This window comes from Lobosporangium transversale (assembly GCF_002105155.1).
Source record: "Lobosporangium transversale strain NRRL 3116 chromosome Unknown BCR41scaffold_16, whole genome shotgun sequence".
Lineage (NCBI taxonomy): Eukaryota > Fungi > Mortierellomycota > Mortierellomycetes > Mortierellales > Mortierellaceae > Lobosporangium > Lobosporangium transversale.
In genome coordinates, this window is record NW_019028994.1 from 391,731 (window position 1) to 410,467 (window position 18,737).

The 18,737-nt window shown below is 40.7% G+C and overlaps 7 protein-coding genes across 7 annotated transcripts; 4 read left to right on the forward strand and 3 right to left on the reverse strand.

The window, feature by feature from the left end:
* Nucleotides 1–162: 162 nt before the first annotated feature.
* BCR41DRAFT_352618 (hypothetical protein) lies at nucleotides 163–1,028 on the reverse strand (the record flags this gene model as incomplete). The annotated part of the gene is made up of 2 exons (XM_022023989.1): nucleotides 972–1,028; nucleotides 163–865 (listed from the first exon to the last, which is right to left on the reverse strand). A coding segment is annotated over exon 2 (578 nt), but the record flags the coding sequence as incomplete, so codon positions are not given.
* A 1,481-nt stretch (nucleotides 1,029–2,509) lies between these two features.
* Nucleotides 2,510–4,115, forward strand: BCR41DRAFT_405261 (hypothetical protein; the record flags this gene model as incomplete). The annotated part of the gene is made up of 5 exons (XM_022029379.1): nucleotides 2,510–2,572; nucleotides 2,773–3,003; nucleotides 3,090–3,321; nucleotides 3,441–3,659; nucleotides 3,701–4,115. The coding sequence occupies 5 exons, from the start codon at nucleotides 2,510–2,512 to the stop codon at nucleotides 3,889–3,891; spliced, it is 936 nt and encodes a 311-aa protein (XP_021881901.1). The 3' UTR covers nucleotides 3,892–4,115.
* A 2,116-nt stretch (nucleotides 4,116–6,231) lies between these two features.
* BCR41DRAFT_386144 (hypothetical protein) lies at nucleotides 6,232–7,057 on the forward strand. The gene is made up of 2 exons (XM_022027762.1): nucleotides 6,232–6,334; nucleotides 6,466–7,057. The coding sequence occupies exon 2, from the start codon at nucleotides 6,490–6,492 to the stop codon at nucleotides 6,919–6,921; it is 432 nt and encodes a 143-aa protein (XP_021881902.1). The 5' UTR covers nucleotides 6,232–6,334; nucleotides 6,466–6,489; the 3' UTR covers nucleotides 6,922–7,057.
* A 1,573-nt stretch (nucleotides 7,058–8,630) lies between these two features.
* BCR41DRAFT_421740 (hypothetical protein) lies at nucleotides 8,631–9,488 on the forward strand. The gene is made up of 2 exons (XM_022030072.1): nucleotides 8,631–8,713; nucleotides 8,809–9,488. Exon 2 carries the CDS (start codon nucleotides 8,810–8,812, stop codon nucleotides 9,401–9,403), a length of 594 nt encoding a protein of 197 aa, XP_021881903.1. The 5' UTR covers nucleotides 8,631–8,713; nucleotide 8,809; the 3' UTR covers nucleotides 9,404–9,488.
* Nucleotides 9,489–13,789: 4,301 nt separating this feature from the next.
* Nucleotides 13,790–15,328, reverse strand: BCR41DRAFT_395798 (hypothetical protein; the record flags this gene model as incomplete). Its single annotated transcript, XM_022028757.1, has 4 exons — nucleotides 13,790–14,013; nucleotides 14,795–14,948; nucleotides 15,110–15,169; nucleotides 15,299–15,328. 4 exons carry the CDS (start codon nucleotides 15,326–15,328, stop codon nucleotides 13,790–13,792), a joined length of 468 nt encoding a protein of 155 aa, XP_021881904.1.
* A 1,155-nt stretch (nucleotides 15,329–16,483) lies between these two features.
* Nucleotides 16,484–17,263, forward strand: BCR41DRAFT_49735 (hypothetical protein). The gene is made up of 2 exons (XM_022030874.1): nucleotides 16,484–16,567; nucleotides 16,716–17,263. Exon 2 carries the CDS (start codon nucleotides 16,717–16,719, stop codon nucleotides 17,212–17,214), a length of 498 nt encoding a protein of 165 aa, XP_021881905.1. The 5' UTR covers nucleotides 16,484–16,567; nucleotide 16,716; the 3' UTR covers nucleotides 17,215–17,263.
* A 48-nt stretch (nucleotides 17,264–17,311) lies between these two features.
* Nucleotides 17,312–18,575, reverse strand: BCR41DRAFT_405285 (hypothetical protein; the record flags this gene model as incomplete). The annotated part of the gene is made up of 4 exons (XM_022029380.1): nucleotides 17,312–17,376; nucleotides 17,427–17,648; nucleotides 17,808–17,919; nucleotides 18,372–18,575. 4 exons carry the CDS (start codon nucleotides 18,573–18,575, stop codon nucleotides 17,312–17,314), a joined length of 603 nt encoding a protein of 200 aa, XP_021881906.1.
* Nucleotides 18,576–18,737: the final 162 nt, after the last annotated feature.

Below are 18,737 nucleotides of genomic sequence, written 5' to 3' on the forward strand. Positions count from 1 at the left end.
GTCTCACACTAACCACCAAATAAATCGACCACTTTGGCCTGGATCAACATCTCTCTACTAGTGTGGTTTCCTCCATTTACTGTTTAGCCTTTGCATTGTAAAGGAGTGGGCACGAGGGGTTATCTCAACAAGGACAGTTTTTTTTTCTTTTTTTTTTTTTATAGTATATATATATTTTATTTAATTAATAGAATTGAGAGTACAAACATCTGCGTTACGGAAGAATTGCCTTCGAAGCTGAACTGAAGCTGGACTGAGAACTTGGCCTGAACTTTCGACTATTTACTTATCATCTTCGTCGTCGTTGTGCTTGTCGCCTTCACTGTCGTTAATGTTGACTTTCGCAAATTTCCACGCCTGGGTGTAGCCTTCTTGGCCTTCATACCTAAAAGAAACGAAATTTATTTTATCTTCGTCGGAGCCGCTCTCGCTGACAACAAGTGTCTGGTTATCGAACTTTCTCGGATGGGTGAGCATATATCTGGTGTAAGAGCTTACTCCAACCTTAGTAATGAACCACCTTTGTCGCTCTTCAGTAACGCCCAGATGTGCTCCTGGAAGGGCGCCAGATCTTCCTTCCGAGAGGTATTTCCTCTCATCTGCATCCTTATCATAGACCTCAAGGGACACTCGGCCTTTGCTATGGTTGCGAAGCCGCCACACTTGAAGTTTGCCTTCATCTTTGAGCTCAAGCCTCACGGAGCCAGTTCTAGCATCTGGATAAGCAGTGAAGTAGCGGTTTCTGGCGGGCACGTGGAAGGTTCCTTTATAAATGCGGTAGTAACCATCTTGAAGCAAAGGCTCCGCGATGGCAACACTAATGATCGCAAGGATCGCAATCAATAAGACGGCGACTTGGTGCATACTATACATTAGATGTAGTCTTAGTGAGTAGGGAGGAATAAACTGAATGGATACTTTTATGACAAAAATAATGGCATACGAAATATAACTCAAAAGCCTATGCTCACCTTAAGATTAGATAGACTTGAGGGAGGCAGAATTGAATGTGTGTTAGGGGATTGAGGAATGTTGTTGAACGGAGGTAAACTTTGCTTTTATATGTTTTTTTTTATGTGTAATGCTGTACGAGGAACCCTTGGCGTAGAGCTGCAACAGCGCGTGGTATGTTACACATAACACACGGCATGCAAAAAGAAATCACGAATCAATCCAAATGATGAATGGTCCCTCCTTTATCTAAATTTAACGCAAAGTCAACGCCTTCAGCAAGCTGACATGCATTTCTGACACGGCGTCCCTTTATTGACATTTACTTTTTTTTTTTTTTTTTTTTTTCGGTCCATATGCCCAAAGCAACGGCCAAAACATAAAGCATAAGCTTTTTGTGTGAAACAATTGATCTGAGCGCAAAGACCTCATTGTTACCGACAGTTAGCTTATTTTTAGACTACGCCGCCTCACCTTAAATATCTGTGCCTCAATAGGTTTCTCTTTTCTTACAGAACTCGTTGGTTGTTGAGACCAGTTACTATTTCTAGCTTTTTTTTTCTTCCTATTACTGAGAGGCCACTATCTTATTTATTGACTTGCTTGTCATAGTTGGATGCGATCAGCTTCACAAGTCGTCATACCATTTAGGCAACAGTGTCAAGTATATAAAGCGAGATCTGTACGGCGTTCTATAAATTGCCAGAAGTTACTAAACGTGGCAATGGTCATAGTAGAAAATATTGAGAGTTTTTTTTTTATTTATTTTTTTTATAATATTGTTAATATGAGGTGCTCGTTGAGTGTCAGACTACAGATAAAAAAAAAAAGGAAAATATCCTTAGACTCTCCTAGTGATGTCACCTCTATTTTCTCCCAAGGTAGCACATTTCTACTTGTGTTTATAACAGAAACATTACTTTAAAATGGCTAGCTCATTTTCAAAAATAAAAATAAAATTTAAAAACCACCATCTTTTGCTAGAAATCAAGGTAAAAGAAGGAGTGCCGCCATGACATTGACCAAGACAGGAACAAGAGTGCCATCACCATAGTAGCTTAGACATGAGCTGAGTTGTGACTTCATTTTACATGCACCGCCTGAATTCAGGAGAACCTGCACAGACAATCACAGACAGGTTTTGCAGGTATACTCAATCATCGATGTATCATGAAAAATGTACTCATTCATGCCTGCAGGAGTGAAGGACAATCCCCATGGCTTTAAAGGAGAGGACTATGGACATTCTCACTAAGCCTCCAATGACACCCTGACTTTGGCTGTAGCAGTAATGGTAACTTAGGATAACATCTGCAAGCAAAAAGGAGAGGACTCTCTCTTCTTCGGAAAGAACCCCTTTCTTTTTGTACTCGAGTTTCCCAGATGAAAAGGAGTCAGAAAGCTACCTTTATCCTGCTCAGGAGTCGAGTTGGCTGGGAAGGCTATTAAAACCAGTTGTGGGTCCATAGATCACAGCAGGTCAGCAGTGCTCGGTAAAATTGCTTACTTTACATCTTGGCGTCCATGTGTTCCTAGTTACCTCAAGTCATATGTACCAATGCAAATGAAAGTTACAGATAAAGGAGCTTATTGTTTTCAAGTCTTGCTCAGATTCCGCTTTGTAAGACGACCTTTTTGTATTGTCGCATATTTACTATTTACTCCATGGGAATCCTGTATAATGCACAAAGGGTCTATCTGATCGCTTTATTGCCTTTATGTTCATACTTTCATTTCTATTTTTTTTCAAACACTTAATACTATAACAGCAGCGAGACTATCCTCAATATCTAGGACAAGGCCTTTGAGGGTTTCATTTAGTTTAAAAGGGATGTCAGGGACTCGCCTCTAGTGGACAGGAGTGAAGTTCCAAGGTTGCTTGCCTCTGGGATTGCCATCAGGGAGAAGAGCAATGCGCTTGGGATATACAGTGTCAGGAGTGACATCGACATTGAGCCACTTGCCATGGACCTTCACTGGGTACACGATCTTGTACTTGCCGTCATCAGCCTTTTCGAGCGTCCACTTCTGGCTAGTGCCACTAACAGCCAAGTAAGCATACTCTTTGCCATCAGATCGGCTCAACGAGAGGTATCGCTGGTGGTATCCGCGAGGAGAAAGAGTGACCTTGTCACCAGCATGGTTACGGAGATACCATTCCTGATAATAGCCAGAAACTGACAAAGCCTCCTGCCTGGCAATATCATTCACGAACTTACAAGAGTCAATGCCAAGATGAAGAAACACCTGATGAAATCAAATCGTACTTTAGCATGGATGAGATTTTTGGGTTTTTATTCCACTGGTTTGTTATTGGTGATAAGGATTTTATTCTTGAATATCAGGCGCAATTAGTGGAGGCTGCATTGGGTCGAATCTAGATGCTTGGAGCCCAAGTTCTTGTGGTTATAAACGAACTATCCATCCTAAAGGCTGTCATCAATTATCTTAGGGAGATTGACTCTTTGTTTTTTAATGCCGTGCAACAGTCAATGCTTCGATCAACAAATGCCTGTGTTCGTGGGACAATGTGGGGAGCCCCATGCCAGTCCTCTTAATTGAAACACTCGAAACACGGCCTCTGGATTCATGGCCACTACTTCCAAATAATACTATATCTGCGGCGTACACAGAAATACGAAGATCGTCGAATAAAGCGTATCCATTGGGTGAATGTATCAGTCACGTGGGAGGATTTGTTGTGACTGGTCATTAATAGTTATTTTATTATTTTGTATCTACTAATTAGGACAAGCTAAAGGAATCTTAAAGCCTTTTAAGCTACAGGCGAGTCCACCTCACCTAGAAAGCACCACAGTCAGCCCTGTGGCTAGATCAGTGCTCCTATTCGATTCGAATAAGCTATCCTGGATCGATTCGAATGACGTGAATGGTTCGATTCGAGTATTGAATGGCTCGAGTATCGAATGGTTCGAATGAATCGAATGAATCGAATTTAGATATCTATTCGAATGGTTCGAATAGGAGCACCGCGCTGCAATCGATACTGTCTTTCTTTTATTAAGGAATGATGGCTATGGTGAACATAAGTCTACTCTAAACTGCGGTTATATTCACCGTCTGTGTGGGTTAACAGCATCAAGGAAGTTGCACGGTTATGCTTTGACTTCAGTCAATTGACCATTTTCCTATTTTTTTACCCCTCTGCCTCCTATATCATCTTTAGATAATGTTTATAGCTGGACAAGAGCAGGATCACCACCACTGCTGTTCTCCAGTCATGTGGCTAAACAGATATAAGTGAGTGAATGGGAACACCAACTTTTCTTATTACACTGTTGAGTAGACTCGTAGCAAATAAACAAGTAATTTGATAAAAGAAGAAAAATAAAAGCGAGTGTGGATTTCTCATGACGATCAAGACTTTACTAAAATGAAAAGTGGTTAAATGATGTAAGATTCCGGGTCCAATTGGTGAGGGATGCATTTATACAACTCAAGGTCGCAAAAAAAGGGGCACCACTCCCCGTTAGTCAGCATACGATGATTATTATCAGATACGAATCCTCGTAGATCACATTCATTTATTAAAAAAAAAAAAAAAAAAAAAAATATGAAAGACACCTTCAGCACTATCTTAGGCAGCTAGCTGTGCCTACTCCTGTTCATACATGCTCTTATGGCCATAGGGGCTCCTGCAGCATCATATGGGCCCGATTGGCTGCAGTGATTTTCGCTGATGCATTTTTTTTCACCAATGTGCCAAAGCCTAGATATTTTTTCACTGGTGGGCTTGACAAGCGCGATGCGCTACTGACCTACAAGTAGCGGTATGGTGTATTCTAATACTAAGGTATCCTGGTGCGCCCTTAATACACCATATCAGAAAGCACTGATGATGAGAATTTCTGAGTGGTAGTGCGCCGCATTGATACCAGGCTAGTGTATTGCCATTCCAAGCTCTTTAAGAGGTATGAACCCTAGGATATGTCGCTATAGTTAAAGTTTCGTAACAAATAAACAAATAAATAAACTAAGCCTTTTCTAGGGCGACAAATGTCGTTCAATTATATCGATCATTATGTTACATACGTCTCTTATTCATGACTCTTGTCCTATATATTCCTTTAGGAAGAGGTGCTTGCTTTCATCATGTAAATCTGATTCAATAAATATCTGTAAGCAAAATGGGTTGTCGTGTTTGTATCTGCTTTACTTCAAAAGAATAATTAACCGGATCATTTCTAAACGATATTCAGTAATACAGCAGTCGAATCGTTGTTTCAGCAGGATGTTGACGAAATCAATATTGAACAACCATTTTCCCTCTTTTCCCTTTTGGATAAATATCCTCACCTCGACAGTGAAAGAAGTGTGTATTTGACTGCCGTAGTTGCTCGGAAGTGGCCACAATTGGGTAAGAGGTCTCGAACCTACAGGTGCCTGTGGTGGATAGTAACTTGTATCAAGAGCTGGGTAATATGAATATTATTAAGACCGTCCCATCAAAACTGGGCGTTGACCATCAGCCCTTGGTTTGTGAGGGAAAAGAAAATGCCTTTGAGGTTTGTGTAATTGTGAACATTGACGCTTGAAATACTTGAAATCCTACTCCAACTCTGTTTCGCACCTCGCCCATTTCCCACTCTTTTCCGTAATCGTGAGTTATCCGTCGACCATGCAGCAGGGTCAAGCTTGTCGCTCTTTTTGGCTTGACTCTTTCAAATATAAATGGTTTACTTAACAAAATTCTAATAATTGAAAAGGACTAACCAAAAGAGCGACAAGCTTGACCCTCTGAAATGGGCGAATCATTGGTGTGTAGATTGCCAATGACTCAGCTCACATTTGTTCTGCATATTTCATACAAAAATAATTTTTTTGTACCTCTGCATCTCGCGTGTGTAACAACATGCATTCTACATGCGCTCTGTAAAAACATCTGTTCTTATAGAGACGCGTGGTTATATTTTTTGATATGACTTTAATAACAACATCAATAAATACCTCATGGGCGTGGTGTGCGGACCTGCGCCTTTATCCCTACTTTATCACCTGTATACTTCTCTGTCCATACAGAGCAGCCCAATCCAATTGTGTATTATTTACCTAACACCTCAACTGCGTACCCATAGTCAACTGGAAAAGCGGTATTGGGGTTGCACAACAAAAAATCATCTCCGACCCGTAGCACAACTATATTGCGTACCATATATCCAGCAGTTTAGCCCTTACTTGTACCTGTGTTATGATCTGACAAGTTCCTGGAAAATGTATAAATACCCTTCTATTTCCTCACAGAGGTTGTCACACAGACAATCTCTTTCACAGAGCCATTACAAGAACAATCTCCCACACCGGACCTTCGCCAGAGCACCTTAGACCCCTAGCAAGGACGTCCACATCCCTTGACCAGATCCTTGTAAGACTATATTATTGAACTTTCGTATTATAATTAAACATATGTTCGCATTCATAACTGCCCCTTTTTAAAAATGACTTCCTATTTTATTAATACTTTTGTTTTATTTTTTTTCTATTCAACACATCTAGTACTCATCCTTAGCATTATTCACAATGATCATTCCCTATGCTCTTTTGGTTCCCTTATTGCTTCTGAATTCAGCCTCTGCTAGCCATTGGACTTGTTACAGAAAACGGATGAAGGGTATTGGTTATGATGTTGATGCTGTTATTGCAGATCCAAGTGGCATTATTATTGCACAAACTAGTTGGCACAGTGACTGGGCCGACGTTTACACAAAAAAGAACCATAGAGGGAGGATGGACATTAGAAAAAATTTCCAAAGTTGGTCTTTTGCTATTGATGGTAATGACTATGGAACCTTCTATCCTGCAGAAGTGAACAGACTTGAAAACAACATTGACAGAATTGCTTTTGGGTGTTATGACACGAGTGCAACAGACTACTGCACGCAATATAACTACATCAGGAATATGTACTACAGATGGCTAGACGAGGTCAGGGACGGGAAGTTGAATGTCTAGAGCAAATATCAAATATACATGTAGGAAAAAAAAACTTATTAGCATCACCAGCCCATACCTGTAGTATTGGTTCATCATAGCCATAGTCCATCTTCACCCAGCACACAAACAAATAAAGGCCGATTGAGTTTGCAAGGGCGCTCTTAGTTGCACTGATACTAATGACTTGAAATGCCAAGATGTAAAGTAAGCAATTTTACCGAGCACTGCTGACCTGCTGTGATCTATGGACCCACAACTGGTTTTAATAGCCTTCCCAGCCAACTCGACTCCTGAGCAGGATAAAGGTAGCTTTCTGACTCCTTTTCATCTGGGAAACTCGAGTACAAAAAGAAAGGGGTTCTTTCCGAAGAAGAGAGAGTCCTCTCCTTTTTGCTTGCAGATGTTATCCTAAGTTACCATTACTGCTACAGCCAAAGTCAGGGTGTCATTGGAGGCTTAGTGAGAATGTCCATAGTCCTCTCCTTTAAAGCCATGGGGATTGTCCTTCACTCCTGCAGGCATGAATGAGTACATTTTTCATGATACATCGATGATTGAGTATACCTGCAAAACCTGTCTGTGATTGTCTGTGCAGGTTCTCCTGAATTCAGGCGGTGCATGTAAAATGAAGTCACAACTCAGCTCATGTCTAAGCTACTATGGTGATGGCACTCTTGTTCCTGTCTTGGTCAATGTCATGGCGGCACTCCTTCTTTTACCTTGATTTCTAGCAAAAGATGGTGGTTCTTTATTTTTATTTTCGTTTATGAGAATGGGCTAGCCGAGATGCTAGTTTAAAAGATCACAGTTTTTAAAATAGTGCTGCTATTGTGAACAGATGTAGAAATCTGTTATCTTGGGCACTGATTGTGAATGGAAATGGGGTGAGGGTCTGAGGGCCTTTTCTTTTCTTTTCTTTTTCTTTCTTTCTTTCTTTTCATAGCCTGAGCCACAACGAGCGCTTCATGTCGCCCGAATTGGCAACATTACTTCCGCCGTACCAGTTGATATCAGTGATGATAATAATAATAAGCTCTCAATCTACTCTACCGCGACCGTTATCATGTTTAGTAGTTTCTGAGGAATATTGTACAATCCATAGAGCCCCGTCGCAGCTCTCTCTTTATATACTTGGCGCTTTTGCCCAAATAGAGTGGCGTAGGGGAAACTTATGAAGCTGACCATTATGACAAGCGGACGGATAGGTAAAGGAAAGAGAAGAAGTGTTGAGTCAATCAGATATTGGTGGCGATAGTAGTCCAATTGAGGTGAGGGACGGCGTATGCTAAAAATAAGCCAACCCTCAGTAACAATGAGGTCTTTGCGCTCAGGACAGTTGTTTCACAAAGAATACTTATATTTTTGGGAGTTTTGGCCGTTGCTCCAAGCATATGAACTTAAGAAAATAAAAAAGAAACCACCGAAGGAAAAAAAAAAAAAAAAAAAAAAAAGAAGTATCAGTAAAGGGGCACCGTATCAACAATGCATACCAATTGGCCAAATATGTTGACCTTCGTTAAATTTAGACGTAGAAGGGGCCACTCATCATTCTTCGGGCTGATCTGAGGCTTTCCTTTTTGTATGTCGTGTATTGTGTGCATCATACCACGCACTGTTGCCAAGAGTACCTCGTACAATACACATGAAATCGAAAAAAAAAATAATAAAAAAAAGTCTATAAAAGCAAAGCTTTCCTTCATACGGCAACATCTCTCTATCCACTTGCACACATTCAAGCCTGCCTTACTCCCTCAAGCCTACACTCTAGCCTGCCCTATACTACCATTTCCTAAATTTACCCTACCTCAAGGTGAGAATAAGTATTTTGTATGCTTTTACTTTTATCGTGAGTCCATCCATCCATTCTATTCCTCAGTGCTCACTAAGTCTGCGCTCAACGAATAGTATGCATCAAGCCGTCGCCTTATTGGTTGCGATCTTTGCGATCATTAGTGTGGTCATTGCAGAACCCTTGCTTCCAAATGGCTACTACCGTATTTACAAGGGAAACCACCGCGTGCCCTCCAAGAACCGTTATTTCACTGCTTATCCAGATGACAGGACTGGCTCTGTGAAGATTGAGCTCAAAACTGAAGATGAACTTCAAGTATGGCGACTCCGCAATCATGACAACGGCAAAGTGTCCCTTGAAGTCTACGATGAAGATGCAGATGAGAGCAAATACCTTTCGGAAGGAAGATCTGGAGCCCTTCCAGGAGCACATCTTGGTGTTACTGAAAAGCGTCAAAAGTGGTTCATCACCAAGGTTGGAAGAAGCTATTACACTAGATATATGCTCACTCACCCGAGAAAGTTCCATAACCAGACACTTGTTGTCAGCGAGAGCAACTCTTATGAGGAGGATGTTACCAAGCCAAACTGGGTGTCTTTTAGGTGCGAAGGCCAAACTAACTACACTCTGGCCTGGAAGTTTGCGAGGGTCTACCCCGACGAAGATGAAGACGCGAAGCACAATGAGAACGGCGAAGACGACAAGTAAATAGTCGAAGATTCGAGCCAGGCCTTCAGTTAAGCTTCAAATTCATCTTTGAAAACAATCCTTTTCCCAATGCAGATATTTGTAGCCTCTCAATTATATTAAATAAATAATATATATATATAAAAGAAAAAGAAAAGAAAAAACCCTTGTTTTGATGGCAACGCGCTCGTTCCTATACAATGCAAAGGCTAAACAACACGAGGAAAATCACACTACTAGAAAGGTGATGATGGTTTATGCCACAATGGCGGAATTGCTTCGGCTACTGCGGGATTATTTGTCTTGAGCATTCTCAATAGGAGAAGGCGCCTCATTTTTCTTTTAGATAACTTGCCACTTTAACCTTTTCGTCAGCATATCGACTCTCTTCATTGCATTAATTGTTTTTGACCCGGTGGCCTTAGACCAAACTGCTTATTACCATCGATATAATCGTCGGTTCCCTTACTCATTAGCCCTTTTTCTTAGCCTACTGCTTCTGATGGGTCTTGGTGATGCCCCATTTAGCTAGGTCTATGGACTTGGATGGATGTAATTAGTAGTGTCACTACTAATTACATCCATCCAAGTCCATAGACCTTCGAACCGAAATCGAATTGACCAAGGTAAGGTTCATATCGAATCGAAACCGAATGAATATATATTGTCGAAACCGAATCGAATGTATCGAATATTCGATGCATTCGGTAAACCGAATCATTCGGTGCCTCGATTGTACCGATTCAATTCATTTGATATACCGAATCATTCGGTACATTGATAAACCGATTAAAATTTTTATAAATTTTTTCTCACGGCACTCTTAATCAAAATGTGGATTTACAGTCGTCCCTCAGTAATTCGCGAATTACTGAGGGACCTGGTCTGTTATTATTCACTTCAATTCAATTTCAATTATATTGGTGGGCTCCTTTATTCTTTTTTTTTTCTCATTTTTTGAATTTTTCATTTTTTTAAACAGCCACCCTATGTATTTTTCATGAAAATTTATTTTTTTATTTTTTGTGTGTTTTGTATGCAGAATAGTGAAAAATACATAGGGTGGCTGTTTAAAAAAATATGAAAAATTCAAAAAAAGAGAAAAAAAAAGAATAAAGGAGCCCATCAATATAACTGAAATTGAATTGAAGTGAATAAAAACAGACCAGTTCCCTCAGTAATTCGCGAATTACTGAGGGACGACTGTAAATCATGGATTAAGAAAAATATTACCATGAAGATAAGGTTAAAACACATGTTTATAGAAAATAAAGCCTAACAACGAGTGCGAGATATCTGGTGCGTTATACTTAAATACTCAACTGCGGCATCAGGACAACAAATGTGTTTGCATTCGCTTCAGTTCGCCTCATTTCCTTTCCTTTTCCTTTTTTTTTTTTTTTTTTTTTTCTCTCTTTTCCTTTTCATGCATTATCTCAATTCAGCCCAAAACATCTCTTAAAATGAGTAAACGACGTCGTCGAATTATCGAGGAGGAAGCAGAAGAAGTATTTATTGATTACATTTGCCATATTACTTTGTATTAAGAAAAGAAGGAAAAAACTTAACCTTAATGTTTAAATTAATACCTCCATAGCAATTTTATCATACATGAACTTAAGGTTTATGACGTTGGTAACACTTCTATGTCTGCCAGCTTTGACGCACCTGACAACGATATGGATATGGAGAGCGTGATGAGCGGCAGCGTGATGAATGAGAGCTTAGTGACGAGGAGCGTGGGAAGCTCCAGCGTGGCAAGCAGCACGGCGATCAACCGAAGCTGGGCGTGGTCACTGAAGAACAAGTGGGCCGAGCGTGTTAAAACTAAGAGTGGCTCTGGTATGCGCTGCTGTTACCCTAGCTGCGGGAAAACCTTTGGTTCATCAAATATGTCAACTTCAGGGGTCATCCAGCATCTGTGGCGAGTACATCGCATCACTAAAGATAGCAATGCCAATGATGGCAGTCTCTCCAAGCAAGGCCCAATGGACAAGATGCTTAATTCATTTTCTCAGCCAAAAGTATTTGACCCTACGAGATTTGACGAATTGCTTGTCCGATTCGTTATCACAACAAAGCAGCCATTTACGATTGTCAAAAGCACTGCTCTCCAGGAGCTTCTAGTCCATGCTACAATGGCTACAGCATCTCAAGTAAAGCTACCGTCTGATGACACCATGGCAACCAAGGTAAAACTATTATTACTATGATTATGATTATTATTATTATTATTATTATTACTCTTCAATTATTATTTTTTTTTTATAACAAACATCAACCAAACACTGACAAAAAGATGGATTAAAAATAGGCTAAGCTAAAATGCCAATACATGGAGCATCAAGTCATAAGCTTATTTGAGGATATTAACAAGGTATCACTGACCGTTGATGGCTGGACAAGCCCTTTCCAAGACAACTTCCTGGGGGTAACAGCTCACTGGATTGATCATGACTGGCGCCAACAAGAGCTGGTCATTGGATTTGAGCCATTGTATGGAGCGCATACAGGTGAGAACTTAGCGGAATCTCTGGCTAAGGTCATCGATCGATTTAAAATTGGTGACAAGCTTCTAAGTATCACCACCGACAATGCGTCAAATATGTCCAAAATGATCCGAGAGCTTGAAAAGCATCCCAAGGCAGTAGAATGGGAATTCTCAGTCACTTTTAATAATGCTAGCGCATCTAGTAATGAGTTATCTCTAACGCTTCTCTTAAAAAAAATAAAAATAAATAAAAATAAAAAACATTAGGCCGCTCAAGGATGGCTTATACCATGTGCCATGCCTTGGACACATCATTAATCTGGCAGTTCAGGCGATTTTGGGCCCAAGTGGTTTGAATGACTTGGCTCCTGAAAATGACAGTCTCTACGTGAACAACAATGAGTGTGAGGATGCGGTTGGGTTAACGCTTGTAACGCTGAGTACATTACAGAAACTCAGAAAAGGCATTGTTAAGATCAGGTCAGTATTACTATATAATCTTGACTGCAAATATAAACTTGAATCATGAAACTTAACTATAAAATACCTTTTATATCGACTTATACATAGAGCTTCGCCACAAAGAATTGACAAGTTTGGCCAGGTCTGCGCTATCCTGAAATGCCCAAACCTTGATCTGAAAAGGGATAACTGCACACGTTGGAACTCTACTTTCATCATGGTGGATAGGGCAATAACGTTAAGGCTAGCCTACCAGAGCATGTGCCAGAACGAACCGTTTTTATCGGCCTTCTCCCTGAAAGACGAAGAATGGGGATACCTGAAGAAGCTCCATATTTTGCTTAGCCAGTTTAATGATATCACAGCTACGGTGTCTTCTAGCCTGGGATACCCGACAATCAACAGAGCCATGTCTGCTTATAACAACATGATCGACCACCTAGAAGATTATATTGAAAAAGAAGAGGATCCTCCACTAAAAAACGCAGCAGGTCAAGGGTTAAAGAAGCTTTTGCGTTATTATTCTAAAACTGATTCCTCAGCGGTCTATGCCATCGCCACTGCTATGGACCCGAGGATGCGGTTTGACTGGTGGGAAGCTAACGAATGGGGTGAATATATTCAAAGCAGTCAAGACATGGTAACGAAGGTCTGGGAAGATGAATATAAGGGCAAAGAAGGCCCAAGTCAGCTTCCAGCTGAAGAAGAAATGGAGATGAGACGCTATGGTATCAAGAAAAAAGGTGGAGAGCTTGAATTATACGTTCGAGAAGGAAGTTCTCTAGTTGCTAGTAAACATGAGCCTCCAGAGTTAGTGTACTGGCGATCACAAAAGGAGCGCTTGCCCAATTTGGCGAATATGGCAAAGGACTGTCTTGCAGTCCCTGTGACATCAACCCCGGCGGAAAGATGCTTTTCGCAAGCCAAGTTCTTCCTGCCACCTGAAAGAAATAGCCTTAGCCCTACGACGATCCAGCGCTTGGTCATCCTGGACTCTTGGATGAATGTTCTCCCATAAATTAGTTGCTATAGTTCTGTATACATTCGTTATAAGTGATAAGTCAAAATTTAAATATATTTCCAACATTTGAACGTTAGTCGAATGTACCGTGGCGCATCAAATTGTGTAAGCCCATTCTAACCTGTCAAGTTTTTTATTCAAAAAGCCGATATAGTCGTATTAAATAGTGCATAGATACATTCGATGCGCTTAAAAAATCGGTTTCGATGCATTCGGTAAACGGTTTCGATACATTCGGTAAACGGTTTCGATACATTCGATGCATTCGATATAATCATACGACCCATGCTACACATTAAGGGTATCATTCAACACATTCGATTCATTCGATTCGATACAGGAATGGAGCATTCAATTTCGGTACAAACTTACCCTGAGCCGAAACCGAATCGAATGCATTCAATCCCATTCAATTTCGGTTGTATCGAATCGATTAGGAGCGCTGAGTAGTGTTACCAAAGATAAATGCCTCATATGCGACCAGATAAGAAAGATGCCTGCTTGTAGCTCCGCGTCGCATCATAAGCTTTCTGCTGGCAGCACACAACCCAACCGCATCTTGAATACACATGTTGTTAGCACTATGAGCCATTTGTCTGATGCCCTCAAACCCGGTCATTTTGTTTAAAGAAATAAATATCGTGGCTCCGAGGGCCCCTGTAGTAAAAAGAGAAATAACTATTTCCCTTTCTTACACGAGATAACCCTTGTTGCCCTCTTACACAATGCAATTTAGCTGAGAGAAGTATAGTTGGGCTCTGTAGCCAGGGAGCGGCCTCCTTTCGAAGCACTCCACGAAAGCGTTCTAATGAATCAATCTATGAATCTTGATCTCACAATCATTTTTCACTGTGCGAGGTAATATACTTCCCACCGCGACGTATAAAGCACTTCCTTAAAATAGAAGAAAGATAGTAGCAAAGAAAGAGGAGAACATTTATACACGTCCATGATTCTCAGATAATAAGCTAAAAAGCGTAGTGTGGTTCGACTTGATTAATTATAGTAATATTTCTAAGCTCATTGGGAAAAATGGGGCTTTTCCGGAGGTAACGGCTCGACGTGTCTGAGCAATATCGTCAAAGTACTGTAAATGCTCGATGTGAAGCATTTATTATAAAATAACTCACTTTTGTGTGTAAATGAGAACTGCATCCTAAATATCCAGTCAGTTAGAAATGTATGATTTGCGGTAATGAAGTTAGCAATGATCTAGATCAGTGTTAAATTCTATTAACAGTACTTTGACCAGGCAACAGTGAGCTAGCTCTGGCGGTACATATGAAGTAAGCTCAAAGGCAAGGGTTCGAGGTATTCATGCTCTTATCAGTACCCGAGCTAAAGTCTCTGTTTTAATAAGGATGAAAACACCTGCGGTTGAACAAGCTCTTCATAATGAACTTTTTTTTTATTTATACCTGGCAAAGTCTAACCATACCCTTCTCTTGATATAGTTTTGGAAATGAGGTCAGAATTCCGTCCACTGTCTTGGACATATCCTCCAAAGCCTCGTTGGGGTCGCCACCAACCTTGACTGCTATTAAGGACGTTGTGTCTTCATTGATTCCAAAGCGTTTCAGAGATTCTGCGGCCTATGCACCTCAAGAGAGGACTAGAAAAATAAAAAATAGCATTAAATTAGATTAGCCAATGATTGACCACAGCCAAAAGCTCATGGGGGACGCGTTGTGGAAATTGTTAATATTTGATATAAATGACGTCCTATAGTAACGATGAGCAGTTGATGACATACGTTTTTAGTAGATGAGAGATTATAAATGGTTTCTGAACTGGGGGATTGAGTACTCAATCCCTAGCGTCATAATCCATTGCTTCCTTGGTAGCTGCTGTTAGAAGCTGGAATACATCCATGATCTGTTTCATTCGAAAGAAATAAATAAAATAAAAATAGAGTAAATTCCAACAGTGTATTCTTACCTACACCTCCCGAGACGAATTTATCTGTTGACATTGCTGGTGTTAACGTTCAAAGGCAAACTAGTTAATGTTGAGGAGAGACCTCACAGCTCGAAAAAATGAAACATAATATACCGAAGGTAGTACTTTGTTAACATCTACTACTGACCCCATCGGGTATATTTCTATTCAAAACAGGATATTGAATCACTTGCACATGCTTGATGAGCACGTATAAAAAAGTATTGACTTATTCAATAAGTACAGAGTACAGTCCATGTATACGATCTCCTTTCTTATTCCTAGGATAGAGGAAGTCTATGGCTTGAGTCATAGTTGGCACGAGTTATTCTAAGCACTCAAAGCCATCCAGCCAGGGCAAGTGTGCTTTGCTGCTCATTGATTGGCAGGAAGGAAGGGACTTTGCGGCGGCCTTGTGAGGCAAATGGCGGTGCCAAAGACAAATACAGCCAACTGACAATGAAGCATAGCCTATCAACATCAGCTCATGTGACTGATGCCTAATAAAACTCTGCCTTTCCTTTGTTCTTTGCGACATTTTACTGCAGTCTATAGGTTTCGTTTCCCAGCAATTATGATGTGGGGTGTTAAAAAAGAAAGGTCTGGAACCAACTCTAGACTGATTTAGTAAATTGCCACTAATTTAGGCTTCAAGTCCAAGATATTCACATATTCCTGAGGTCAAGGCTTATACTCTTCTCAGTCCTTGTATATTTTCGTTGTATTAGAGAAGCCTCACCTTTCTATGATGGGCTATGTCTGGGCCTCTTCGCGACTCTAGTGATTAGAAGCACACGATGGATGACAAGGTAAAAAGTATGAAGAAATAAAAATAAAAAAGAGAACAGGCACATGGATTGGCCCTCCTAAAAATAAAAATGCAAATTCATACCGTAGTCAATGAGGTGGCTGCGTTTAGATCAATGAAACATGGCCTATCTGCGAGATACATGATCGGGAGGAAGAGTAGACCGTTGGAGGGAAAGCATGAAAGAACAAAAGCACTTTGAACATCAGTCTCATTGGCTATAGTTGCGAGCTGCGCGTACTTACTTATCTAGAACCCCTGAGAGTAACTATCAGGTACGTAAAGCTGGCTGCGCGGTCATGTCAATCTAGACGTTACAAAGAAGACAGAATCCATATAAAAAGGACGGGTTCCTCAGAGCAATTCTCAATCATCAACCAACGCTCACAGCTCTTGCACTCTACTTGCTTTACCTACTTCTTTAACCTCCTTTTCTAGCCTACTTCTTCAACTCAACCTTCTCAGGTAAGCCTTATCTCCTGATCCTGAGTACTGCGCTAGCAGGTTGCTCTATTGTCTTTGCTTTGCTTTGTTTTTTTTTTTTTTTTTTTTTTTTTTTTTGGCAGGCTGCCTCCCCTGTTAACGCTTCGTTATATCTGCGACTATTGAATAGGATGTATCAACCACTCGCTTTCTTGGCTACAGCCCTCGCAATCGTTAACGTGGCCATGGCTGCGCTTCTCCCTGATGGATACTACCGCATCTCCATCGATAACCGCTATATCACCACTAAAACAGGAGGCACCGGGTACTGGCCTGCCACTTACCAGGAGTCTCTGTCAGCTCCTGGTTATTATCAGGAATGGTATCTCCGTAACCATGCTGGTGACAAGGTCACTCTTTCTCCTCGCGGATACCACCAGCGATACCTCTCATTGAGCCGATCTGGTGCCAAGGAGTATGCTTACTTGGCTGTTAGTGGCACTAGCCAGAAGTGGACGCTCGAAAAGGCTGATGACGGCAAGTACAAGATCGTGTACCCAGTGAAGGTCCATGACAAGTGGCTCAATGTCGATGTCACTCCTGACACTGTATATCCCAAGCGCATTGCTCACCTCTCCGATGGCAATCCCAGAGGCAAGCAGCCTTGGAACTTCACTCCTGTCCACTAGAGGCGAGCCTCTGACATCCTTTTGAAACTAAAAAGAACCCTTCAAAAGCCTTGTCCTAGCTACCGAGAATAGTCTCACTACTGTTTTAGTATTGAGTTTAAAAATATAGAAAATGAAAGTATGAACACAAAAGCAATAAGCGGTCAGATATGGCTTTGTGCACTATGCAGAGTAAATAGTAAAGGCGCGACAAAAAAAAGAGATCATTTTACATATGAAATCTGAAGGAGAAATCAACAACCAAGACTCTTTAGCTGTAACTTTCATTTGCACTGATAATGACTTGAGGCAATGGGAATGCCAAGCTGTAAAATAGCGAGCAATTGATACGAGTGATACTGAACTGCTGTGATATATAAGCTCATGACTGACCTTAGCAGCGTCCTCGGGCAACTTGGCTTCTGAGCAGGATAAAAGTGACCTTTGGTTCACTTCTGTTTGAGTACGAAAAAAAAAAAAAAAAAAAAAAAAAAAGAGCTCCTTCCGAAGAAGAGAGAATTCTCCCCTTCCTCTTGACATGTAATCCTTGGCTATCATTACCGTTACAGCCAAAGTCAGGGTGTCATTGGAGGGCTTAGTGAGAATGTCCTAACTCTCTCCTTTAAAGCCATAGAGACCTCCCTCATTCTTGTTCAGACATGAAATACATTTTTCATAAGACACATTGATGATTGAGTATGCCTGCAAAGCCTGTCTGTGCGAGCCCTGAAATTAGCCAATGCATGGAAAATGAAGTCACAGCTTATTTTTTTAGTTTCTGTCTGACCCCTTCTTTTAGCAAAAGATAAAGAGATGGCAATTTTCTTATTCTTAATGTTAAAAGCGAGCTAGCCGAGACGCCAGTTTAAAAGATCGTTAGTGATGCCAATTGTTGTAAATAAAACAACAGTACCGTACATGTACTATTATGAACGGAAGTAGAAGTGTGTTAATTGGGACCTTACTAGGAATAGGAAATAGGAATGGAAAAAAAAAGAAAAAAAAGGAGATGACATCATTAGGAGGAACTCAGGATCTTTTCTTTTCCTTTTTTTCTTTTCTTTTCTACAACCTGAGTCACAACGAGTACTCCATATCGCCACTGCTTACGTTGTATCAAAAAATATATATCAATAAAGTAATAAAAGTGCTCTCAATACATGTTATCACATTTTGACCGTCGCCACATTTAAGAAAAATTGGACGAAATCACTGGGTACACAAAAGCCCTGTTGCAGATTTCCCGTTGCTTGGTGCTGTTGTTCCAATGGAGTGTGTGGGAGAGACTTCTGAAGGTGATCACTGCTTACTGTGGCAAGCGAATCGGCGAATAAAAGGCAAATAGGATCCCTCAGTAAAGTAAGACAGAGAACACTAAACATAAAATCTACGAGCACAAGTGGTTCGTCTCAAAAATCAATGAGTTCCTGTAAGAAAAAAAGAGAAGACTATTGAGAAAACAGATATTTATTGGTGGCGGTAGGGTTGGAGATGGTTTCCCTATTTGCGATTTAGCTTGAGTTCAATTAAGGTAAGAGATGGCG

Bases quoted from the DNA above. Each gene is read 5' to 3' on its own strand.
- BCR41DRAFT_386144 (XM_022027762.1), top strand. From the start codon at position 6,490: ATGATCATTCCCTATGCTCTTTTGGTTCCCTTATTGCTTCTGAATTCA.
- BCR41DRAFT_421740 (XM_022030072.1), top strand. From the start codon at position 8,810: ATGCATCAAGCCGTCGCCTTATTGGTTGCGATCTTTGCGATCATTAGT.
- BCR41DRAFT_49735 (XM_022030874.1), top strand. From the start codon at position 16,717: ATGTATCAACCACTCGCTTTCTTGGCTACAGCCCTCGCAATCGTTAAC.